This window comes from Pelodiscus sinensis, chromosome 12, assembly GCF_052426305.1.
Source record: "Pelodiscus sinensis isolate ZL-2025 chromosome 12, ASM5242630v1, whole genome shotgun sequence".
Taxonomy (NCBI): Eukaryota; Metazoa; Chordata; order Testudines; family Trionychidae; genus Pelodiscus; species Pelodiscus sinensis.
Window position 1 is genome coordinate 29,052,765 of NC_143063.1, and position 26,214 is coordinate 29,078,978.

Here is a 26,214-nt window from a genome sequence, read left to right on the forward strand (position 1 = left end):
CCTTACACTAGCACGTATGTGCACAACTCCAAAGGGCAATAGAGCCAATCAAATGGATACCACTAAGGGAAAAATTTCCAGGAATAGTACATGTGGCATGCACACATCTGTCAGGGAATGGACATGAATAATCACTCAAAGAATATTTTGGTCTCCAGTCAGCAAGAATATTTTAGAGTATGATCAGAACTTAATTCTGTTGTAAAATAAATGGAATAAAGAAACAAAGGAATGGTGTATTCACACTGGCCGCTGCTGAATGTTAGGTGCACTGCTGCAATTCATGACTGTTTGTTGTAATGTCAGAGGTTGCATCAGTTTTACTATTGCAGTAATCTAGTTCAGAGGTGGCTAGGCCCTTTCTGAATTGAGGGGGCAGAATTTCATGGCCAATCTGAAGATTAAAGTATTTTTGTTTGGGGTTGCATTCCCACTCATGGGATGTACCAACAGAATAGCTGCACTACTGCTTGTTCATATTCGTGGCATCCGCTAGAACACATCTATACAAACTCTGGTTACAGATGAGTAAACTTAACTTCCCTATCATTATGGTAATCTTCATATCTAGGAGTAGCAACAAACCAACATGACACTGATACTTGTAACCAGATAATCTGTAGTGTGCGGTCTTCAGTCACCAGTAAAGTAAAAAAAACCTAACAAGTTCCATAGTGTTTTCTCCCTTTATACTTACATCACTTGTTTTTCTTGGGTTATTTGAACCAATTACTTTTAAACCCTGATAATCAGTTCCAATAATTAGGAAATCTATGTAACAAGGAGTTAGATTTAGATAGAAGAGCAGACGTACTGAGAGGGGCCAACAGATTCGCTGGCCCCTTGGGTAAGGCAGGGAGGGCAGCTCCATAACCTCAGGGGTCTCTGGCAGAAGGGGCAAGCCTAGGGATTGCTTCCCTCCAGGCAACTCTCAGTACTCCCAGAGCATGCTGCACGGGGACCCAGCAATGATTTAAGGGCCACAATAGCAGCAGTGGTTAGAAGCCTGGGCCCTTTTGAATCACTGGGCCTTGGGACAGTTGCCCCATTTTCCCTACCCTCCCTTTGGATGAACAAATTAGTTAGGATAACTGTCATTTTGGTTCTCTTTATTGGGTTGATGTTATATATATCACTTTAAAAATCAAAATAATCAAGGAGTTCTCCATGACCATTAGCATCCCAGTGCTCATCAAGTTTTCTGGTTCTTGCCCATAGTTAGACTACACAGACCACCTGGACACAATGCCATATTTGCTCTACTGATTTCACAGGTAGTTCTCTTTCAAAAAATATAGTTTTGACACTGCCTCAGGCTTAAAATACATTAAATCCAACAGAGCGGAGATAGGAAGTTTTGATGAATGTCTTGATATTTCTAAACTGAGCACATACAAATGAGCACAAATTAGTGATTTTTAAAAGCAAATGGACAACAAAATGCATAACTGTCTATTTTCACAATTATGCTGCATGTGAAAAGTAGGTGCACAAATGGAAGCACTTTTTGTGGGCTTATTTCTATGTGCACATTTTACAAAACTGGGCCCTTCAAGTCCTTGACTGGAATAATTCAACTCTCTCAGACCATATACTGTTACCACCCCTACTCTTACTCTATGCAAATCTGTTGTTATTTTTTCTAACCATGGCTGCTGGGATTAGTACAGTTGCTTTTAGCACTGATCTATACTTTTTTTTTAGCTTTTTCTTTCACATGCTCAAATCGGTTTACTCATAAAAACTATTATATTTGAAAATATTAATCAGTTGCTTTTTTCATAATAAAAAGGGAAATAAGAAATATCCCTAAAGAACTCACCAAATGTATAAGATGGTCACGTTCATGACTTACATTCTCTGCCAAGCTAATAAGATTTGCTAAATACTGATGAGCTGCCACCTCCTTTTCCATTGCATCTTCCAACTGCTGTTTCAGAAGAAATATTTTCTTCTGTGATCTCCTACAAAATATAAACAGAAAAAACTTATTTTTATGCACTAAACTATGATATAAACTTTTAAAAACTTGTTCTTGTGTTTAAATTAGCTTTTAAACTATTCTGTCATACAAGTCAAATCACATGTAAGAAGGAAAGATTCTGAAACAAGATCACTTAAAATATAAAAAGCCAGTAATCAAATCAAATCTTAGTTTACTTAGCAGGACAAAGAGGATGCAAAATGTTTTTCTGTTGACAGGAAGACTAAACCTCTTTATCCTCTAATTTTGGGCTGATTTGTTTCAAGCAATGATTATTACTGAACTATCTGAATGACTAGAAAATACAAGTGAGAGCTTTTTAACATACTACCTGGATATAAAAAGATCATGTGCCAGGTGGTATACAGGCAGTCCCCGGGTTACGTACAAGATAGGGACTGTAGGTTTGTTCTTAAGTTGAATTTGTATGTAAGTCGGAACTGGTACATATTGTAGGGGAAACTCTAGCCAAACATTTTTTTTAGTTGTGGATAGCATAGGGAAAGGTTAACTCCCCTCTAATGTTTGTTTTGCTGTCTGTTCCCCTGTTCAGAAGATTTCACATCTATTTCTGTCCCTGTGACAAACTCAGGACTAAAGGAGTAACTCATCAAATACCAAACAGCTCTGCACCATGCTTTGAGCTAATAGCTTTATTTCCACACACCACCCAGGGTTCTAGGAGGAGGGTCCTTTTTTTGCTAACACAATGAGGCCAGCACTTTGTTTGTTTTGGTGGAGTCTTTGTTTGCCCAGGGAGCCCAGCATGTATAGGGGGAGGAGGGGCAGAGAGGCTGCTTTTGTCTGCTGTTGGGCAGCCTGTTGCTCAGGGGAGGGGGCAGCCTGTTGCTGGCAGGGGGGAGGGGGGAGGCGTGCAGGATGCGAGGCCGCGGGGGAGGGGCCAGCGGGCGTGGGGGGGGCACTTTTCCTCTGCCCAGCAGCTCTGCGGGATCCCTGTCCCTGTGGCCAGCTGCTGCAGGCAGAGGCCAGTTGGAGCTGGCCGAAGAGGAGGAGGAGGAGGTGGATTCTAGGACCCAGGTGAGCGAGCCCCAGGGACGCTGCTGCGCTCCGGGAGCCCGGCATGTATAGGGGGGGCATGTATAGGGGGAGGAGGGGCAGAGAGGCTGCTTTTGTCTGTTCGGCAGCCTGTTGCTCAGGGGAGGGGGCAGCCTGTTGCTGGCAGGAGGGGTGGGGGGGGGGCAGCGGGCATGAGGAGGCACTTTTCCTCTGCCCGGCAGCTCTGCAGGACCCCAGTCGGAGCCGGCCCGAGGAGGAGGAGGATCCTAGGACCCAGGTGAGCAAGCCCCGGGAATGCTGCTGCGCATGTGCGGGAGTTGCTTCACCCCGTTCGTATCTAGGGATCCGACGTAAGTCGGATCCACGTAAGTCGGGGACTGCCTGTATTTTAAAACATTCCTGTTCACTGAAATAGGTATCCCATGGGTATCGAATAAAATAAATGTGTCCAGTATGGAACAATAAACTCTTTCATAGCAAATAATTTACAATAATTTATTATTCATTAACTCATCATATGCAATCTGACAATTTACCTATTTTTAATCAAGCACCTACAAATAATTAAATGTTTTTCTGGTATGAACTGGCTCAGGATACCAAGCATACTATACGCATAAAGGCCTGCAACTAAATTGTTTTCTTTCCAGATCTGATGAAGCAGGTGATCATAATAAACAATCATTCTAAGAAATACCTTGCAATGCATAATAGCTAGAAATTCATTATGTACACCATGCAATATAGAACATTCCAATGTTCCATTAATTACTGCACTTTTTCTAGCTCTGATGGTTCCAAAAATGTCAAATTTTCAAAATAACATTATTCAGATTATACTTTTGCATGTCCTGTTGTGTTTGCACAAAAAGCGTCACGGATTATGTATGACCCAGCAATTCTGACCCATTCTTTGTCTTTCATATTTTTCCTAAATTCCTTTGTTCTCTTCTCAGAGAGATTATTTTCCTAGATTCTCTGTCCAGTCCATTACACAAAGTCAGCCATTGTATTTTGACAATACACACATAATTTATTTTTTCCATAGTTCTGCTTACTACATGCTGTACTGTAGTATGTAATTAAATTATATGACAGTATTCCTTTTTTACTTGTAAAATACTTGAACATAGGGACTAATTTCTAGCTTCACAATATGCCTACAATTACTATAATTGCTCACCTAAATCAAGTAATTGGCTAATTATAATTTTCACATGCATTTACTTAATGCAGTCATGGTAATTTGGTAATTGTACATGAAAATAATATTAAAATTATTTGGCTAATATGTTTAAAAGTCAAGTCTGTGTTATTACAGAAGTTAAATCAAATTTAGGCACACCATTTTAGAGAATATATTTAATTGATAGCAGTAAGAATGCATGTATCTGGGGATGTGCTGTAGGGGTTATGGGCAAAGAATTTTTTTCAGTGAGATATTATAGTTTTCAAAAATATTAGTATTAGTGAAAGGAGATATCCAAATGAAGCAAAAAAAGGAAATAAATAACCTATTTGTCTTTTGTGCCATATTCAGCTCAGCTTCCAAGATCTTGTTGTCAGCAACTAGGTCATTTTTCTCTAAGAGCAGGCTCTTTTTTTGTGCTTGCAACGATGCTAGCTTTTCCATTAGATCCTCCAGCTCTGCACTTTGCTTTTCCTGTTCCTGTTGTAACTGACTGAAAAAAAGGCAATATAAAAAGATATCAAAGATCTACTTCACAGAGAAAATCTATATATATATTTTAGTCAGTCTGCATGGCTGTTTGTTCAAGAACTCTTAAACGGTAAGAGCTAGGATCACCAAATTTGGTATGCAGCTTCCTCTTCACCTAACTTTAAGAAGGTCAGCGTTTGGTTCTGTCAGGACAACCAGAAGCCCTGGGGAAAGAACGGTTTTCCATAACATGTAAAGAAAGGGGATGTGATATGAGAGTGTCCACAGGGAGCAGGGAGCACAACAGGGAGAAGCTATCCTGCAGTGTGTCCACTGGCGGTAGCAATACCATGCGGGAGGAGGAGGAGGGGGTAGAAAACATGCTCCTGGTGCCTGAAAGGGGTATGGGAGGGAGAGAGAACATATCCCTGGCAGGCTAGGAGGGGTTGTGGTCAGAGAATAGGCTCCCGGTGGCTAGAGGGGCCAACACCACACCCCTTGTGGCTGGATATGGACAACACATCCCTTGCAGTTGGGAGGGGTGATAATGCGCCCCTGGCAGGCAGTGGGAGGCCTGGGGGAGAGGTAGAGGAGGGGAGGGAGAGAGCATGCTCCTGGCAGATGGGGGAAACCCTTGCTTCCTCTCACTCCAATCCTCATTCGCCCTTTCCCTCTCTCCCAGCCTCTTGCACACATACTCCCCCATCCCCAAGGTCTTGCCCTGACAGACCCGGGCAACGTCAGGTAAGTCTCCTAGTTATTAAATAAAAAGAGAGTGTACTGGCAATGCTAAATAGGATTTATATGTTTGCTATGTGGTCAAAATGTATCCAGGGGATATCTTAGCATCTTTTCTAGGAACTCTAATAATTACTACTAAAACTGCATGACCAGCAGTGAAGAAAAGGTGTTTATGGATTACTCACAAAGGTAAAAAGGTGCTATGGCAAGAGATTAATATATTTCCAGCATGCCTAGTCTTGAGCAAAGAATAACTCAACTGTATATCATAAAACATAAATTAAGTTCTAGATAAACTGAGTTAGAAAGTTAACACACTCTATATATATATTCTGTGCTTTAAAACTCAAATCATGCCATAAAATACCATAAGCTTTCAAGCAAAGTACATACTTTCATAGTGGAGGCAGTAGGTAGTAAAATAGTTCTTGGTTAATTGAAATAGCTTAGCATGAACTTTTATAAGAAACAGATATATAAATTTAACACATACTGATAGTTTGTTAGCTATAATTCACTTTAAATCCCTTCAAGTCACGTGGTTCAAATTTCTGATATTTCACTTTTATTATTAAAAACTAAATCTTAGTGGATGGAAAGAGAAGAAATGTTTTTTCACCAGAGGAAAACAGTAAAAGCCTTTTACTTTTCACCTGAGACTAGGGATGCTATCATTTATTTGTGTACATGTGTAACTTCTGAAAATTGTATTAGTTACACATTTACGCGGGGCTCGGGGGATGGGGGAGCAAATACAAGCCAGTGCTTGGGGCGAAGGAGCAGGCTCCTGCCTGTCCCCCTCTTCTGTCTCTGATAAACCATGATTTCCCCCCATGTTATTATTATCAGCCTAAAAAAACAAAGCTAGCAGTTTTCTAAAATAGTATTGTTCCACCTTTTTGTACTCTGCCAGCTACAATAACTTTTGGATTTTCGTGGAAAAAACCATGGGGTCCTGGTGCAGCAAAAGGGAACTCTGGGTATAAGAGTCTGCTCATGTGAACACTGCAGGACTGCCAAGAAGTTGCCTTTGTACATTAGGTAGACCCATACCTTCTTAATGCATTTACCAAAGTAGCATGCTCCTCTGCTGTTATTCTGCCATTCAGATTGGCTTTCAGCTCTTCACATGTGGAACATAAAGATTTCAGTTGCTTCTGATTTTCTGATATTTCCTCTTCCTGGCTCTGTATCTTAGCTTCCAAAATCATCAGCTGTTTGGTCAATTTTGAAACTTCAAGGAGGAAAAAAATTGTTAACACAAAACTCTGTCACTAATCAAATCAAAATTTCAGTTAAAACAATAAGACATTATTTCATAGTTGCATTAAGCATTTTTTAACTGTTACTTGACTTGGCAAATTAAGTATTGCATTTTTAAGCTTGACTCATGTCTGTCAAGAGTTTATCGAGGAGTCCAACTGTGCATGGGCCCTGATGCAAACGTCATAGTTTCATATGCCAGGTGTAGATTTGATACAGTTTGTACTGCAGCCCATAATTTTAGATCTCTTCTATGTTCCTAATACACACAAAGCTTTCCAGGTCTGTGGATTTCTGAAAGCCAATTCAACTAAGGGACTTTACAAATTCACTTTCATAGGTCTCTGAGAAAACAAGGGAGGAAGTCCTACATATAGAACCCAGTGTGGATACAAAATTTGTATCCATGTACACAGGTGTATCTGCAAAAATGAGCTGTGGCTATCAGCATCCACATCCACAGATGAAGATATAAGTGGATATCCACAAATTTGCAGGATTCTAGATACCACAGATATCTGCATCCACATTCGTGGATGTGGATACTTGCAGATATACAGCAGATGTCCGTGCATAGTCAAAAAATGAATATAATGCCCTCAGGTAAATTACATGGTCACCTGTGCTCACCTACAAGATTCCTTCCTAGATTCAAAGATTCTTGGTGACATATCCAATGTATGTATTGTTATACATGACAAATAGCTACTATACTAGGATACTTGTCACATTTTCCAAACATATCTGTAATGGAAAAGGTACGAACAGTGAGACATGGTTAAAGTTTTTTAGGATACATTAAACTGAATTTCCACTTTCAAAATTATTTTATGTAGAAGCGTGGCTTTCTATAGTCAGGTTTAATGCTACAATAAACTTCTGATAATCCGGCATCTTTAGGACCCAGGGGGTGCCGGATTATCACATATGCCGGACTATCAGAAGGGAGGGCTATGAAAGGTCTGGGGTGGGTTAGGGGGATGCCACCCCAGATCCCTCATAGCCCCCCCCCTTCCGATAGTCCGGCTCTGCCCCAGGTGTCCTCGATTCAGCCGCTGCTGGTCAGTTTCTGGCTGAATCGGGGACACCTTCGGCAGAGCAGCTGAGGTGCTGCCGGGTTGATCTGGTAGCACTGCCCCTCGGGGCTCAGAGACCAACCCAGCAGCACCCCAGCTGCTCTTGGGGACGCCTGGGACAGAGCAGCTGGGGTGCTGCCGGGTTGGTCCCGCAGCCCGAGGGGCAGCGCTACGGGACCAACCCGGCAGCGTCCCAGCTTCTCTGCTCCCGGCTTCCCCTATTCAGTTGCTGGTCAGTTTCAGAAGCGGCTGAATCAGGGAAGCCGGGAGCAGCTCCAAGCAGAGCAGCTCCAATTGTCCGGCTGCCCCAGCACTTCTGGGTTCCTGATGGTGCCGGACCATCAGGAGTGCCAGAGCACTGGATGCCAGACCAATGGAGTTTTACTGTACAATGTATTTTAAAGGGTTTTTTTTTCCCTTTAATGCCTATTAAAATTTTCTAAACAGGATTTTGTTGGTATAAAAATACAGCACAAGTAGTAGAATGATTCTTTATCTAGAATCTTCCCCCCCTTTATCTAGAATCTTTTCCTTGCATGTAATTAATGTTCTGAAATCAATTACCAATCAAGGAATAAAAATCTGAATAAAACTGTGTATATGATGAGCTTGACTCCTCAATGTAATCTGTCTTAAAATTTTAAGCAGGGTAGGTTATAAAAATTAATAGAATCACTAACTTTAGTTTTGAGAGAATTAACTATTTTAAAACAATGAACATTGCTTACAAAACAGAAAATAAAATCGCACACACTCCAAATAATTTATCTTATGCAATATTTATATAAAATCATACTGTTGAACACTTCTGGTCACTATTTCCACTAGAGAAAGTGACTTCTGACTGACACATTTTAGTTCAAGATGGTATTTATTACATAATGTCTTCAGAGGAAATAATTTGGATCATGATTGTAATTATATTATTTTGACTTAATAGTGCTTTAAGGCATGTATTAATTAAAATAATGCTGCAGTACTATTTCTACTACAGTCCAAATTCTCTGCTCATACCCCAATCATGGCCTCACAAAATTCCAAACCTCTTCCTCTCAGTGCAAGTCAAAACAATCATCCATCAAACCAGGAGAAAGGTACTGGACAAGGGTGTGTTCTAGAAACTATTGGGATCCATTTCCATTATTTTCTTTGTTCATGCCTCCAGGCACTGTTTCTCTGGGCAGTGTCCACTCTCTAGATGCCTTTGAGGATGCCTTATGTATCATCTAGGTCACATCCAATACTACCTGTTTGCCCCTGAGGATGTCACATGGGCCACAGCTGGATGCTGACTGGTGATGTGCAGGTTCTCTGCTCTGTCCCCTCCTCTGGATCTCTGATACTTTACATCTGGCCTCACTTTTCTCCTGTTTGTTCATTTGCTGTTCTCCATATTCATCTGATGCCTGAATCTAGAGGTTGTTAGCCATTAATTGAGGGGGATGGCCTTTTGTTTTGGGTAGGCCGATGCCAGCCTCTCCCCCATATGTCAATAGTACAATCCAAGTAAGTAGCAGTTGAAGAGTATTACCTTCCTGAAGATGTTGGTTGTAACTCTCCTTTGCTTTTGCCTGCTGAATCTCAAGTTGTTCCATCAACACTCCATTTTCTTCCAAGACCAGCTTTGCCTGAGTTTGCAGCTGCTGCCTATGATGATTGATTTAAAAGTAATGTACTACTCAAACATCAGTAAGTTAAATAATTAAAAGATGACACTGGAATAAACCTTACATTAATTTTAGACTGATACTTGCATCCTTCTGTTCAAGAAGCTTATTGAAAATGACAGAATCCAGATTACTTTAAGGTTAATAGAGCGAATATGAAAATATTTCCTTAAAAGTAGGTTTTATTTTCTAGAATGTTGAAAATATGAGTGGAGAGGAAAAATGCAAATGCAATGAAGAAAAAGAGATGTGTATGTGACAAATATGGCAATTTACTCCTATACCTGGAGAACCTTACTGAATTAAATGTAAGTATATTTGGGGTCCATTATATTAAATGTATGGTTTATGTAATATTGTGGGCTGGGATTGTAGATAGCCTCTCAAAGGAAAAGATGTGATAGATGTGTGACCTGAGGGCTCTGAGGACTATATTAAATAAAGTGTCAGATAACAATGGACTCTTGGAAGAAAACAAAGTAAGTGGTTTTCCTGGTGAATATCTAGGGATAAGTGAATGCAAATCTCCCCTCCCCCGCCCCAACAGTTATGCAGAAAACCAATCTTTTGAAGCTATGCTCCTGAGGGGTGAACCATTGTATGCTATTTGACTCTTACATGGGACCATGATCAAAGGCCAAAGCTCTATAAAGGAAAGACTAACCTTTTCATGATTGTTCTTGTTCTGAATGTGAAATGGTTATGAACCTGTAACCACAGGAAAACCCAGCTGTGGGTTCTGAAGCACAGACATCTCCCAGAGCCTGAGTCTAACACTGGTGTCTCCTCTGGTAAACCTTTAGCATGCATGCAAGTTTTTTTTGTTTTGTTTTGTTTTAATGTTTTCTCAGTAATGCTTTCACCTTAAGAATAAATGTTTAGAAAGAGCTATGTGGGAGCTTATATCAACAGGCAATTGGCTACATCAAATACTACCTGTTTGGCCCTGACGACATCACATAGGCTGCAGCTGTGTGCTGATTAGGCCACAAGTTGAGAAACTAGCCAGTAGGCAGGGAGCTGTCCAGAATGGAAAAACCTTGATCACAAGAGGGTGGAAAACTTGGTTCTCTGCCCAAGAGAGGGGATGGCTAAAGCAGCGGTTCTCAAACTTTTTGGGCTCCGGAGCCTTTTACATGTGTAAAAATTTATGCAGAGCCCCAGCCGTCCACTATTTGTATGTGTTGTACTTACGCGGCGTCCCAGCGGTCCACTGATTTGTGTGTTGTACCTATCGATGTTTCCAGTTTGTCAAACTCGCGGAGCCCCTGGAGATGTCTCACGGAGCCCTGGGGCTCCATGGAGCACAGTTTGAGAAACACCGGGCTAAGGAGATGAAAGCCCAGACTGAGTAGCTTTTGGGGACCATAGAGCAGAAATAAAGATGAAATTGTCCTGAACTGTGATAATGTATATTTGAAGTAAAGCCATATGGCTCTCATTTGTGCCTGGTGTATGAAGGAGAGAATAACCAAATGCTTACCACTGGATCACATCAAATACATTTTAGGACTTCCTAAGTCAACAGTTCATGGCTTATATATCTAGATAAATGTTATTTATGGAACTGTGAAAAGAAAGCATTTTGATCTTAGTTTCCTTTAGCACACAACTGACCCTTTTCTCTATTCAAGGCACTAACATAGCCTTCTAAGACGCAAATACAAGACTTTTTGCTGTTAGGAAAAAATCTAAGGAGCTAATTGTGTTCTGATGAGATGAGCTGGAAAAGTAGAGAAGTACAGTCCAAGATGCAAGCAGACATAAAAGAAATGTAAACACTTCGAAGACAAATAAGGTGCAGTTCATTTGTTTGTGATCATCTGATATACAAAGCTTAAGTTACAGCAATCATCAAACCAATTAGCTAAGCTACATCCGGTCATATGATAAAGGGCTAACCTGTTATCAACGATTTCTGGTGATGGCAAAAGTTTTTCAGTGTAACTAAAACAAGAAAAAATTTAGCTTTATTATATAGAGTGTTGCAGTATGCACAGCTTGATAATATTCTTTAAGTGCACAACTAGAGAGTGCAACAAGACTATGGGTATGCAGCATAACAGGCTGCAGAAGGCCACCCAGGAATGTACTCGAGTGGCTAGACCATATTGCTGCAGCTTCAATTCTATTGTTATCTGAGGCAGATAAATCAAAGCTAGGTTGACTATATCAAAACATGCTGCACTGACACTTCTGATTTCATTGTAGCTATAGCCTACTCTTCCACACCTCTGACTATATCATGTTAAATGCAGTGTGAGTGTTCATGAATTTAACTGCAATATATCTAAATTAGTTTACTTGTGGATGCCCCAAATACATCATGATAGCCGCTAGTCATATGACCTTAAAATATGAAGTTGGGGTCTGACCACACAAAAATACAACAATGATCATAGCTGTTCTGAATATTCCTACAGCTCCGGTTACCAAATTGGACTGGTGGCCAATCTCAAAATCCCTCTAAATCTGAAAGGAAAATCTAAATAATAAAAATTGTCCCTCTCTCTTCAGTATCTTCCTACTAATATGAAAGTGGGACTATCTTACTAGCAGTTGTTCCTAAAAGACTTATGAAACTTGGGGAGCGGATCACAAGCAGCCACCCCTTAAGATTTCTAAAATCCTTACTAATGGGACTAAGTTTAGTACGCCCTTCATCTTGGGCCACCAGAACAGTTCTTCCATTGCAGTAAAATACTCCAGCCTTGTGATGATTGCCATCATAAACACCACTTTCAGTCTTCTACATATGTCATAATTTCTTAGCCTATCTAGCCTTTGTCACACGTTTGAAGTTTCTGCTCCAGATGCATTGCCAGTTTTCATGTTTTATACCCATAAAGTAATGGTGGGTACAATGAGAACTGAATATAATCTGACTTTAGCTATTATGAAAGTGGCCACTATTATGGACACTGATTAAAGTCATTTTTAGTCAGGCATGCAAACATTCTGCTAGAAGAAGCCATATGCTTATTGATATCTTTTACAGTAAACTTCTGATACTCCGGCACCTTTGGGACCCAGGGGGTGTCGGATTATCGGATATGCCAGAGTATCAGGAGGTATTCCGGAAGTGGGGCGGTGAAGGGTCTGGGAGGTGGGGTCGGCGGAGAACGGTGCAGCGTGGGGCAAACCCTCTGCCGTTATGCAGGGAGGTGGAGGAAGCCCTGCGCAGCCACCAGCAATAGGCCAGCTGGGGCTGCTAGTGGCAGCAGCGACTTGGGGAAGCAGCGGGGCAGAGCAGCTGGGGTGCTGTCGGGTTGGTCTCACAGCGCCGCCCCTCACCTCGTCAGTTTCAGCAGCAGCACGGAGCAGAGCAGCTGGGGTGCTGCCAGGGACCGAGTAGGAGGGTGAGGGGCGGCGCTGCGGGACCAACCCGGCAGCACCCAGCTGCTCTGCACCTCTTCCCCAAGTCTGCCACTGGTCAGTTTCAGCAGCGGCAGCAGCGGACTTGGGGAAACGACGCAGAGCAGCTTCAATTGTCCGGTTCGCCGGAGCACTTCCAGGTTCCAGTTGGTGCTGTACTATCGGGAGTGCCAGACCACTAGATGCCGGACAACTGGAGTTTTACTGTATCTTCATAAGTATCAGAGGGGTAGTCATGTTAGTCTGTATCCAGAAAAACAAGAAATCCTGTGGCACCTTAAAGACAAAGGTTTATTTGGGCATAAGCTTTTGAGAGTAAAAAAACCACTTCATCAGATGCATGATCATCTTCATAGAAGTTGCCTCAGGTTGTGATGAATCTGTCTACTTCTTCAAAGTCTACACCATTAATGAAGCAAAATGCAGGACAATGTAGCACTTTAAAGACTAACGAGATGGTTTATTAGATGATGAGCTTTCGTGGGCCAGACCCACTTCCTCAGATCAAATAGTGGAAGAAAATAGTCACAACCATATATACCAAAGGATACAATTAAAAAAAATGAACACATATGAAAAGGACAAATCACATTTCAGAACAGGAGGGGGATGCAGGGGGGGGGGGGAAGGAAGGAAGGTAAGTGTCTGTGAATTGATGATATTAGAGGTGATAATTGGGGAAGCTATCTTGGTAATGGGTAAGATAGCCTGAGTGTTTGTTCATTCCTTTTTGGAGAGTGTCGAATTTTAACATGAATGACAGTTCAGAGGATTCCCTTTCAAGTGCAGATGTAAAAGGTCTTTGTAGCAGAATGCGGGTGGTTAAGTCATTGAGAGAGTGTCCTTTCTGGTTAAAATGGCAAGAAAAGGAAGTTACTCACTTCGTGCAGTAACGATCGTTCTTCGAGGTGTGTCCCCGTGGGTGCTCCACTTCTGGTGTCGGGCTGGTCCCGGCGCCGCAAATCGGAGCTTTAACAGAGCTGTGTGTGTGGTCGGGCAGCGCGCGTGCACTCCCGTTTCGCGCCTTTCATCTACCGCGCGCTGCCCGGCTCCCGCCAGTTCGTCTCACCGCCTATCTGAAAGACAGAAAAACAAGATTCCGAAGCAGGGAGGAGGGCGGGTCGTGAAGCACCCACGGGGACACACCTCGAAGAACGATCGTTACTGCACGAAGTGAGTAACTTCCTTTTCTTCTTCGGGTAGTCCCCGTGGGTGCTCCACTTCTGGTGACTCCGAAGCAGTAATCTCGGCTAAACGTGTGTTTTGGAATCGGTATTCCGAGCAGTAGGCAACACTGCCAAGGCTACTGCTGAGTCAGTGGTGAAGTGCTGAACAATTGCATAATGTCTTGAAAAGGTAGAATTTGAAGACCAAGTCGCAGCACGGCAGATGTCACGAAGAGGGACACCTTTCACGAAAGCTGTAGACGCAGCGACTGCTCGTGTTGAGTGAGCTCTAGGTTGCGAGGTGAGAGACTTCTTACGGATAGTATAGCACGTCGTGATACAAGAGACAACCAGCTTGGAAATGCGCTGGGCGGATAAGGACTTGCCCGTAGAAGAGCCCGATGTTGAGATAGAGGCGGTCCGTCTTACGTAAAGTACGGGTTCTGTCTATATAGAAAGCCAGGGCTCTGCGGACATCGAGCATATGCAGGAGAGCGTCTCGCTGAGATGCATGCGATTTTGGGTAGAAACATGGCAAAACAATTGGTTCGTTTATGTGAAATTCCGTAGACCTCAGTATCACTGATTCCGGGTTGAAGACTGTATAGGGAGGTGTTGACATTAGTGCGGATAACTCGCTCACCCTGCGTGCTGATGTTATAGCCAGAAGAAAAAGTACCTTCATCGTAAGCATCGGTAGCGGTACCATGGCCAGCGGTTCAAACGGTGGCCCAGTGAGGACATCGAGAACCAGGTCAAGACTCCATACAGGTGGCGGAGGTCTCCGTGGTGGGTTGAGGTTAGCCAATCCTCTGAGAAATCTAGCCATCATGGGGTGAGAAAAAACCGACTTGCCTTCAACGGGGTAGTGAAAAGCAGCTATTGCCGCTATGTGGACCTTAAGTGATGAAATGGCTAGTCCGGTTGCCTGCAGCTGAAGGACATAGTCCAATAAGACATGCATCGGCGAAAGCAAGGGATCCAGGAGTTTAGGAGCACACCATCGTACAAATCTGGACCACTTTGACAGGTAGGTTTTCCTGGTGGAATCTCTCCTGCTGTGCAGGAGAACACGCTTCACTTGGTCCGAACAAAGATTCTCGGACTCGCTGAACCATGTACCATCCATGCAGTGAGGTGCAGAGTGTCCAGCTTCGGGTGACGCAGTGAGCCTCTCTGTTGTGTCAGCAAATCTGGTAGGCAAGGCAGTCGGCGCGGTGCTCGTACAGAGAGCTGCCGAAGGGTTGAGTACCATGGCTGCCTGGGCCATGCTGGGGCTATAAGTATCACTCGTGCCCTGTCCATCACAACCTTCTCGAGTACTCTGGGAATGAGTACAACAGGGGGGAATGCATACAAGAGTGATGTGCCCCAGTGAAGGAGGAATGCGTCTCCCAGCGAGTGAGGTCCCACTCCCGCTCTGGAACAGTAAGCTCTGCATTTTGCGTTGGCACGTGTTGCAAAGAGATCTATCGTCGGAAACCCCCACTGATGGAAGAGAGTTAAGAGGACATCTGTGCGGATCACCCACTCGTGGTCCTGGGGGAAATACCTGCTCAGTGCATCGGCTGTGGTATTGTTCACACCCGGTAAGTATGACGCAACTATAGAGATGTTGTTTCGAATGCACCATTTCCAGAGACGGATCGCCTCCGCACAAAGTGAGCGGGATCGGGCACCCCCCCTGTCTGTTTACGTAGTACATTGCGACTACATTGTCTGTGAGAATTCTGGTGACAGTACCTTTTATGTATACCTTGAAGTGTTTGCAGGCATGAAACACGGCTCGAAGCTCGAGAAGATTGATATGGAGCATCATCTCCGTAGTGGACCAACGACCCTGAACTGTTTTTGTGCCCATGTGGGCACCCCAGCCGATGAGAGAAGCGTCTGTGGTTATCTCTCGTGACGGTTGTGGTGCATGGAAGGGAACTCCTGACAACATGTTGTTGTGATTCGTCCACCATACGAGGGAGTCCTTGACATGTACTGGAAGTACTACAGTCTTGCGAATGCTGTGGTCGGTAGGCTTGTAAACCGTGCTTAGCCAATGCTGCAGACACCTGAGGTGCAGTCTTGAATGGCGCACTATGATTGTCGTGGAAGCCATATGTCCCAGAAGCTGGAGACATACGCGTACCGGGAGCATTGGAGCGTGCAAAACTGTTTTTATCAGATCTTGCATTACTTGAAAACGCTCGAGTGGAAGGTGGACTCTTTCCGACTGGGAGTCGAGACGCGCTCCTATGAAGGTTAAAATCTGTGTAGGTAGTGGGCGCGATTTTTGAGTGTTCACGATAAGGCCGAGGGAGTCGAACAACTCCTGAGTTGCAACTACCATGTGGTGAGCCTCTAACTGGGTGCGCGCCTTGATGAGGCAATCGTCGAGGTAGGGGAAGATAACGACTCCCATCCTTCGAAGATGGGCAGCCACTACCGCTAGTGTCTTGGAGAACACCCTTGGGGCCGAAATGAGGCCGAAAGGCAGAACCCTGTACTGAAAATGATCGTCGCCCACTACGAATCTGAGAAAACGCCTGTGGGCTATGTGAATCGTTACATGGAAATATGCGTCTTGCAAATCCAGGACTGCGAACCAGTCTCCTCTGTTTAGTGCTGGCATGATCTCGGCCAGGGTGGTCATTTTGAAGCGCTGCTTTCGGATAAAACGGTTCAGACCCCTCAGATCCAGGATCGGTCTCCACCCTCCGGACTTTTTGGGAACCAGGAAATACCTGGAGTAGAATCCTTTGCCTCGGAATTCGTCGGGTACTCTCTCTATGGCTCCGATCTCGAGTAGGTGAAGAACCTCTTCTCGAAGAGCGGCCCCATGAGACGGGTCCCTGAGAAGGGATGGGGTGGGAGGAGTGGTCGGAGGGATTGATGCGAATGGGATTGTCAGGCCCGACGATATGACCTCTAGGACCCATCGGTCCGAGGTAATGGTGGCCCATTGATGAAGGAATGGCCTGAGGCGGTGGTGGAATAGAGTGGTGGTGGTGATCGCAGGCTTCCGAGTGGTGACCGGTGGAGACATGTTCGCGTCCTCTGCACGGGAGTCAAACCTGCTGCTTCTGGGAAGGTCGAGCAGCAGAGCGGTTCTGTTGCTGACGTTTGCGCTGAGGGCGCTGTCTGAATCTAGACTGGTCAAATCCACGCTGCTGTTGCTGCTGCTGCTGTTGCTTATAGGGGAAATAATCATATCTCCTCTGGAAGGGGTAGTATCGTCTGCGTTTAAAAGGTGACGTGTACGTCCCCAGAGAACGAAGGGTCATACGAGAGTCCTTGCCAGAATGGAGGATCTCATCGGTAGTAGAGGCAAACAACTTCTGACAATCAAAGGGTAAATCTTCCACTTTGGAATTCAACTCCTTAGGGGCTCCCGCTGACAGTAGCCAGGAAGCTCTCCTCATCGCAATGCCTGTTGCCATTGCTCGCGCGGCTGTGTCAACAATGTCCGCGGCTATCTGAAGGGCTGTTCTACATGCGGTGAAACCTTCCTGGACAACCGATCTAAGGAGAGACTTCTTACTGTCAGGGAGGTGCTGCATGAGTTCCGGTAACTTAGAGTAATTATCAAAGTTATGGTTCGATAACAGAGCAGCATAATTGGCAACCCGCAGTAACAAGGTTGAGGAGGAGTAAACTTTCCGACCAAAGTGGTCCAATTTCTTTGTCTCCCTATCCGGTAGGGAATTCTTGAATTGGGGCATTTTGTTCTTGTGACGAACCGCATCCACTATCAGGGAATTCGGCTGAGGGTGATTGAAAAGAAAATCCAGTCCTTTGGATGAAACAAAATACTTCTTATCAATTTTCTTATTAGTTGGCGGTATCGATGTTGGCGTCTGCCAGATATCCTGTGCCACTTCTAAGATGGCTTCATCTACCGGGAGTGCAATCTTTCTCTGTTGTTTAGGGTGCAGATTCTTAAACAGCTTATGCTGTTTAGCTTGAGACTCAGTGAGCTGCACTTCCTGAGATTGCGCTACACGTTTAAACAGGTCTTGGAATTCCTTAAGATCATCCGGTGGAGACTTCTCGCCCATAGACAGTGATTCATCCCTAGAGGGCTGTGGTGAACTGGCATTTGGGGACATATCCTGCTCACCTTCCGAGAGTTGCCCTTCCTCTAGGTCCGACATTTGAGAACAATGCGTGGGGGAACGAGAAGATACGGGACGTCGTAGCGGAGAACGTTTGGAGATCTCCGAGCGCCCAGAGCGTGGACTAACTGATCTACAGGAACATGGAGACCTGCGATGAGACCGAGAGTGACTGCGATGAGATGATTCAAGATAGTCCGGTCTATAACGATGAGAATAGTGCCGGCCAGACCTTGCAGGGGAGAAGCGTCCAGAAGATCTAGTGCTGTCATACCTGGCGTAATATGTACTTCTAGGTGAATGAGTTGGTGATTGTGAGCGTCTCGCCGGAGAAGGAGATCTCGAATATCTCTGGTGTGAACAGCTACGCTCTCTATCATAGTAGTGACGAGATGAGAGACTGCGGTGGTAATAATGCCCATGGTCTCTTGCGTGGTGCGAAGATGCACAGCGGTGAGGGGATGGCTCGTGGTGAGACCTTGGCGAGGCACACTGGGAGATTCCCTGGGCATTTGATTTTTGTGTTGATGCTGCTGGCTGAGTAGAGCCTGGAGAGTGAAGGGTTAAGGGCTGTGAAGCAGGCATCTGAGTATGAGCACGCTGATTCCCTGCCGGTGCTGAGGACAGCTCCCTGTGGGGGGCCATGGTTAAAAGCCCTTCAGCAGCTGGCACGGATGATACAACTGGTGCCACTGCGTCTGTCTCTTTAAGAAGCCCCGGTGCCGGGTGAGGATCCCGAGCAGTGGGCTGACGAGACTCTGAAGTGCCGGCCGGCTTATTGACTGATGGAGCGCGGGTTACCCTCGAACGAGAAGTGCCCGGCTTGAGTAGGGAAGCTCCGTCTGCGACCCAAGGCGGATGAGAAGAACTGGCGGGAGCCGGGCAGCGCGTGGTAGATGAAAGGCGCGAAACGGGAGTGCACGCGCGCTGCCCGACCACACACACACACACAGCTCTGTTAAAGCTCCGATTTGCGGCGCCGGGACCAGCCCAACACCAGAAGTGGAGCACCCACGGGGACTACCCGAAGAAGAAACTGTTTTTTCTTTGTGATCTTGTCTGATATCTGTTTTGTGGGCATTAATCCTTTGGCGAAGTGTCTGAGATGTTTGTCCAATGTACATAGCAGACGGTGCTACATTGTCCTGCATTTTGCTTCAGCTACCCCAGACTAACACGGCTACATTTCTATCACTATACACCATTAATGTTTAGGTTAGCCTGTTCCTTGATATTATCATTAGTTTGATTGTTTTGTTGATTCGTATTTAATCCCCATTTTCTGACTGTTGTATACAATTTAGTTGCTGTTTACTGATTGTGTTCCTCCACTGGCATTATCAAAATACTGTCTACAAAATCAAGGTGATTGATAAATTGCCCCAACATTTTGTCACCTCACCTATTTTACTAATGGGGTTAAACAAGATGTTTTTCTAAATATAAAGCAAAAAGTAATAGACTGAGTATGTATCCCTTCCAGACTCGTTTTCATTTCAAATCAGCTGCTAACACAAATTTGTATGCCAACTTATGCCATACAGACTGCAATATGTGAATCAACTTGCTGCTAAAATCATACCTCTTCAGTGCCTTCTACAGGGTCTTTCTGTTAATGGAATCAAAAGCTCCAACAAACACTCCCAGAGAAGGAGAAAGGAATTGAGAAGAGATTTAACCCCTAATTTTCACCCAACTTACTCATTAACTATATTAATTGCTACCTTGTAATGGACACTTTTTTTTTCCTTTTGGGGACTCAAGATTCTCTGGGATTTGTAAGACTTCCCCCTTGAGTGTGCTGAAAATTTCCCAATTTCTAGTAGCAGAAAGAGGAGTTGTGGAGAAGTCTTGCTTCTTTCCCTGTTCCAGTTTCTTGGTGCAGAGTGGGGAGCTCACATACCAATGTGACTCTAAGCACCATACCTGACATGCAATGTGAAGGTCAGCTAGCTGGGTACAGGAAGGGCATAATTGATCCTCTATTGACATGCATCTGACGAAGTGGGTCTTTGCCCACAAAAGCTTATGCTCCAATACATCTGTTAGTCAATATAAGGTGCCACAGGATTCCTTGTCGCTTCTACAGAACCTGTAAATGCTGCTCACACAGGGAACACCACCTAGATTTAAGCCAAGTATTTGAAGGGCAGTTCTGATACACATGCCTGAGTGGAAGCAGAGTTCAGCAATTAGGTGTTAAAACAGCAGATCCAGGTGATTATCATCACCATGTTGCTATTTCATAGCATCACAGAATACTAGAACTGGAAGGGACCTCAAGAGATCATCAAGTCCAGTCTGCCGCCCTCAAGGCAGGACCAAGCACCATCTAGATAATCCCTGACAGATGTCTGTCTAACCTGCCCTTAACCGTCTCCAGTGATAGAGATTCCACAACCTCCCCGTAGGCAATTTATTCCAGGGTTTAACCTCCCTGACAGATGGGAAGTTTTTCCCAATATCCAACCTAAACCTCCCTTACTGCAGTTTAAGCCCATTGCTTCTTGTCCTATCATCGGAGGCAAATGAGAACAATTTTCCCCCTCGTCCCTGTGATACCCTTTTAGATACCTATCATGTCCCCTCTTAGTCTTCTCCTTTCCGAACTAAACAAGCCCAATTCTTTCAGTATTCCTTCATAGGTCATGTTCTCTAGACCTTTAATCAATTTTGTTGCTCTTCTCTGGACCTTCTCCAGTTTCTCCACATCTTTCTTGAAATGTGGTGCCCACAACTAGACACAATACTCCAATTGAAGCCTAATCAGCGCAGAGTAGAGGGGAAGAATGACTTCTATCTTGCTCACAACTCCCTTGTTAATGCATCCCAGAATCTTTTTTTTTTTTTCAAGTGTCACAGAAGTTAAACTAACTGGTCTGTAGTTTCCTGGGTTGTTCTTATTTCCCTTTTTATAGACGGCACTATATTTGCCCTTTTTCCATCTTCTGGAATCTCTTTGAACTTCCAGGATTTTTCAAAGATGATAGCTAAAGGCTCAGATACCTCCTCTCAGCTCCTGGAGTATTCTAGGATGCATTTCATCAGGCCCTGGTGAACTGCAGACATCTAACTTTTCTAAGTCATTTTTAACTTTTTTTTAATTTTAACTTCTAAATCTAGCCCATTTCCACTAGCATTCACTGTTAGGCATCCCTTCATCATCAAACCTGGTTTCCACTTTTTATATGTCTCCTTTTTGGTTTTTAGATCATGCAAGATCTCCTGGTTAAGCCAAGGCTTTTTTTGCCAAACTTTCTATCTTTCCTATGCAATGGAATAGTTTGCTTTTGGGCCCTTAATAATGTCCCTTTGAAAAACTACCAACTCTCTTCAGTTGTTCTCCCTCTTAGGCTTGCTTCCCATGGGTCCTTACATACCAGCTTCTCTGAGTTTACTAAAATCTGTCTTCCTGAAATTTCAATTATTCAAACTGAGGAGAGTGGGGGAGCGGGGATCTAAACCACAACTGTGCAAAAACAAACAAGAGCTTTTAAAACAAAATAGTTGAAAGAAACTGAATTGCAAACTTATTCTACCACCAAAGGAAGAAAATCTAGGTGGACTGAGCTGAAAGGTAGAGCTTAGTTTTGGAACATCTAGCAACAACATTGGATGGCCTCCAAATTCCACAGGTGGAGAGCCTTTGTAATGACTGAGAAGAGAAGCAACAGAAGTAGTCAGGTCGGGTAAAGCTGAATAACCTGAATTAAATGTAAAATCAAGTAAAATAAGTAAAGTAAGATAAGTAAATTGATTGATTAAAACATCTGAGAGATTTTTTATAGAGAAATGGTAAGTGTACCGTGCATACTGACTCTTCACTTTTGAGTTATGAACTTCACTTCAAATTAGATCAAAGACTGACAACCACTCTGATCTAATGTCTCAGAAATATCACAGATATAATGAAGATTAGTTAAGATTTGCCTCGTGTACAAAAGTGTTATCTAATGTATAAAATCTTCCCTACTGGTATGAGTATTTGACATTAAGGGATTAAGTTTCAAAATCAAATTCCCATTGATTTATATGTTGCCTGGATTTCAGCCATCATGTTTATATGCTCTTAAAAGGTTGTTCATATAAGAGTAGCATTTTGTTTCCCCCCTCTCTGCCCCCCCACATTTGTTTTGGTTCTAGACATACAACACTCCAGTTATGGGAAGAAGTGGGCTGTGCCCATGAAAGCTCAGGATACCATCTACATGCTGTGCTACCATACTATTTGGTTTTTTTAAGTTTATCCTGTACAGACTAACTTGGCTACCCCTCTGAAGATTATAAGAGTAGTATTTTTTCATTAATTTCTAATATATAAAAGCAAAATCCACTTGCCATTCCTTTAGGGTGACAGAACTATTTTTATTTAATTGCTGGTGCAGTTGTTCATTCTCATTCACCAATTCTTCAACTTGTATCCTTAACTTCTTCATATCGTCCTAGAAAACAAACAAATTCTCACAAAAATCCCAGAATGTACATATTTTGTTTAACTTACAATTGAGTGTGTTTATATCTTCCTGGCAAGAACATCACATTGGTTTACTTGGCTGCCCATCTTTAACTGTGTTTGCTAGTATCAGTGCTGCTGAAGGAAGCATATCCATATCTAAACTGAAAACTGCTTAAATGATGTAATTTTATTTGTGTTTGTATACACACACATGCACACACGTGCGCGCACACTTTTGTTTTAAAAAAAATCGAGTAATTTAGGTTTCATTTCCTTTCAAACAACTAAATTACAGCCTCCTGAAAAATGGAGGTTTATTGGCATTACCAGATGATGCTATTAATTTTTCAGTATTCTTGATTAAAGAAAGATATTACGGTGAACTTAGCCCTATTTGTCTTCTGTTCTGTTTACCAATTTTATCCTTGAGGAAGAAAAACATTGGAGTACAGGAGAGGACTTTGGGCTGGGGCCAAGGAGTTCAGAGGGGGGAGTATCAGACTGAGGCAGGCAGTTGGAGTGTGGGAGAGGGTACGGGCTCTAGGCTTGGGGTGTGGGGTCTTGCGTGGGGCCATAAATGAGGGGTTCATAGTACAGGAGGGGGCTTTGAGCTAGGGCAAGAGTTGGGGGCTGAGGGCTATGGCTGGGGGTGCAAGCACTGAAGTTGGATTGGAGTGCAGGAGGGGGCTCTGGGCTAGGGCCAATGGGCTAGGAGTATGGGAAAGGGCTTAGGGCTAGAGCCAAAGTGTGGGACGGGGTGCAGGCTCTGGGAGGGTATTTGTTTTGGGAGGGCATTCAGGGCTGGGACAGAGGATTGGGATGCAGTTCAGGATGTGGATTCCAGGCAGTGCTTACCTCAGGCAGCTCCAGGAACCTGCAGCACACTAACCCCATCCATAGGCATTGCCACCACAGCTCTTTAGGACAGCATCTACACTGCGGGCAGGAGAAATGCACTGCGTCCTCCAGCTGCCCTCGCACTTAAAAGCTGGAGGGATATGACAGAGGTTTGCCAGTTGTGGGTCTAACCAGAATTTTAAGGGTCCAGTCAGCTGTGCTGGGTCCCTTTTTGACTTGGCATTCCAATTAAAAACCACACACCCTGGCAACCTAACCAGACAAGGTGGAAGAAGGCAGCTGGCACTATTAAAACCTGTGGCTTGAGTAGTGGGAGCTGCAATGTAATCTTAAAATCTTCCCTATTGGTTCTGAGAGTGAATTGTTTCCATTCCAAATTGCAGTTGAGACCTTTGTACAAAGTCTGTTTACTCTGATTTTCACTATGAGAGGATAGTTCTTGTACATCTCAATGCTGCATCGGCTCACAAAAACAAAACAAAAGAAGGCAGAAAAAGCAGATGGCATAATGTGTATGCAAGGTAAGAATCAGAGCAAAACTAGTTCTAGTTTTAGTCCTCCAACAGCTTTGGCAAGGTCCCTTTAAGAATTAACAGCTTGTGAGATGTTCCTACTTATTTCCAGTTACTATTATTTTTTTAATTATTTTCCAACTTGCCTCATGTGCAAGATTTAAATCATCCTTTTCTCGCATTCTGTCTTCATACGCCAATAGGAGAGGTGACAAATATTTCATATCCAGCTGAAGGAAAAGACAGAATGTATTTTAATCCATAGAAATATAGTCAAAAACATATTATAAATATTTTAGGTTCCTTTTTTAGTTCTATATTTAATTTTTAATGTAGTCAGATTCAAGTCAGGGTTTAAGTAAAATGAAATATACTGAAAATGTAGAACTCTGCACAGTACACAGGACAATAGATTGTGTAAACATTTATGAAAAGATGAAATTTTTTAAGAAAAAAATAAGGCCTGATTTTACATTCTGTTATGTTTTCTCAATTCCCATTAACTTCATCTGTGGGTCATTTCATTAGGAGTTCAAGGGACACACTAGCTAATAGAATTTCTTATAATGAGCAATATAAAAGATATTGTACATCAATTCACAAAAAAGTCAGAATCCCCTTAATTTCAATGGGAATTTAGTACCTCCCAGAAGGTGGTTTAGCACCACAGGTTCAGCCTGTGTGCTAAATTCTGGCTCTCATATGCATGTGTAAGCAGCAAAAGCCAGAGCTGAGACGGAACTGCTCAACTGGTGAACCCTAGTCCTGGCTACCTGAAAAACAATAAACCTCACGCCCTGCAGGTCCTCCATAATTCTGACTGTAAAGAGGTGTAGTCCACTTTAACATACATCCACTGACTGAACTCCAATGTACTCACCTTGCTTGAATGTACTCACCGTGCTTTTGGTGTTCATACACTGTGCAGGCAAAGGTGCAGGGTTTATGCAGGCATTTACAGGCCAACTAGAATGTCTAATTTTTTCTTGGACATTATTAAGACAAACGCTGGTAAAGTTTGATCCTGCGTAGTTTATGTGATCTGACAAAACCACATGCCACAATGCCTTCACTATAATAAGAGCATTTTTTTCACTACAATGCCAAATTCTAAATCCAAGATGAAAGTCAATGAGGCTAGTCACATGTTTAAAATTATGTACCTGCATAAACGTGTCTTGGACCATACATATAAGTTGGAGGAAAGAACAGTTACTTACCTCTGTAACTGTTGTTCTTCGAGATAGGTTTCCCATGCCCTTTCCAATGTGTGTGCACATGCACCACATGCATGATTGTTGGGGTTGTGACACCCCTGTTGGGACACCTCATGGCACTATATATATACCCCTACTGACCCAAATCCTGCTTTAATTCCTTCTTGCCAGAATAATCTGACAAGGAGAAGCAAGCAAGCAGATGGGTCTGGAATGGACACGAGCTACACATCTTGAAGAACAAGTTACAAAAGTAAGTATCCGTTCTTTCTTCTTCAAGTGATCACTCATGTGCATTCCAATGTGACTTACCACAGGAGGGCTCGGACCTTAACTCATTGCCAAGTGTTGTATAGCTCTGCCTAATACCACATCACCCCTGGGATTGCTGGTAAAGAGCATAATGAGTTGTGAAGGTGTGCACAGAGGACCACGTAGCTGCCCTGCAGATCGGTCATGAATCAGGACTTGAGCCAGAAAGGTTGTTGACGAGGCTTGACCCCAAGCGGAGTGGGCTGTGATAGGCAGAATTGGCACCTTGGCCAAGTCATAACATGGTTTGATGCATGTGGTGATCCAGGACGAAAGGTGCTAAGATGCAATTGGGTGGTCCTTCATGCAGCCCACTGTGGAGATGCCTCAGTCCCGTAGGAACAGTTTAGTACACTTCAGATAAATGTTAGGGCAGTGGTCTCCAACCTTTTTACACCCAAGATCACTTTTTAAATGACAGACCAAGCCAAGATCTACGGCCCCGTCCCTTCCTTGAAGCCCGCCCCTTCCTTGAAGCCCTGCCCTATCTATTCTCCTTCTCTCCATCACTTGCTATCCCCAATCCTTATACTGCTGCTTTTTTTTTTAATTCTTCTGTAGGAAGAGGTTTTTCCAACATTTGGCCTATCTACACTGGACCAAATGTCAGAAAAAAACCCCTTCTTTTGGAAGCCACCTTATTCCTTGTGGAAAGAGGAATATAGGGGTGACCAAAAGAGCTTGTTTGCTCTTCCACTAAAAAAGCGGAACAACAAACGCAACCCTGGATGCAGAAGAGTTTTTCTGGGATATCTCCAGAATCCTGAAAAACTCCTGTAGTCTAGCTGGACCCTTGCTGTGTTG

General features: G+C 43.6%; 1 protein-coding gene across 6 annotated transcripts in view; it reads right to left on the reverse strand.

The window, feature by feature from the left end:
- Positions 1 to 26,214, reverse strand: part of CEP89 (centrosomal protein 89) — a 119,409-nt gene that overhangs the window by 52,239 nt on the left and 40,956 nt on the right. For 4 of the 6 annotated variants that reach the window (XM_075940115.2, XM_075940112.2, XM_075940114.2 and 1 more), the window contains 7 exons: positions 24,028 to 24,111; positions 22,394 to 22,497; positions 11,311 to 11,355; positions 9,273 to 9,388; positions 6,456 to 6,636; positions 4,516 to 4,683; positions 1,823 to 1,964 (listed from right to left, as the gene is read on the reverse strand). In XM_075940115.2, the coding sequence (XP_075796230.2) occupies positions 1,823 to 1,964; positions 4,516 to 4,683; positions 6,456 to 6,636; positions 9,273 to 9,388; positions 11,311 to 11,355; positions 22,394 to 22,497; positions 24,028 to 24,111 (840 nt within the window). Of the gene's footprint in view, positions 1 to 1,822; positions 1,965 to 4,515; positions 4,684 to 6,455; positions 6,637 to 9,272; positions 9,389 to 11,310; positions 11,356 to 22,389; positions 22,498 to 24,027; positions 24,112 to 26,214 lie in introns of all 6 variants that reach the window. The other 2 variants (XM_075940118.2, XM_075940113.2) reach the window with 1 other exon arrangement.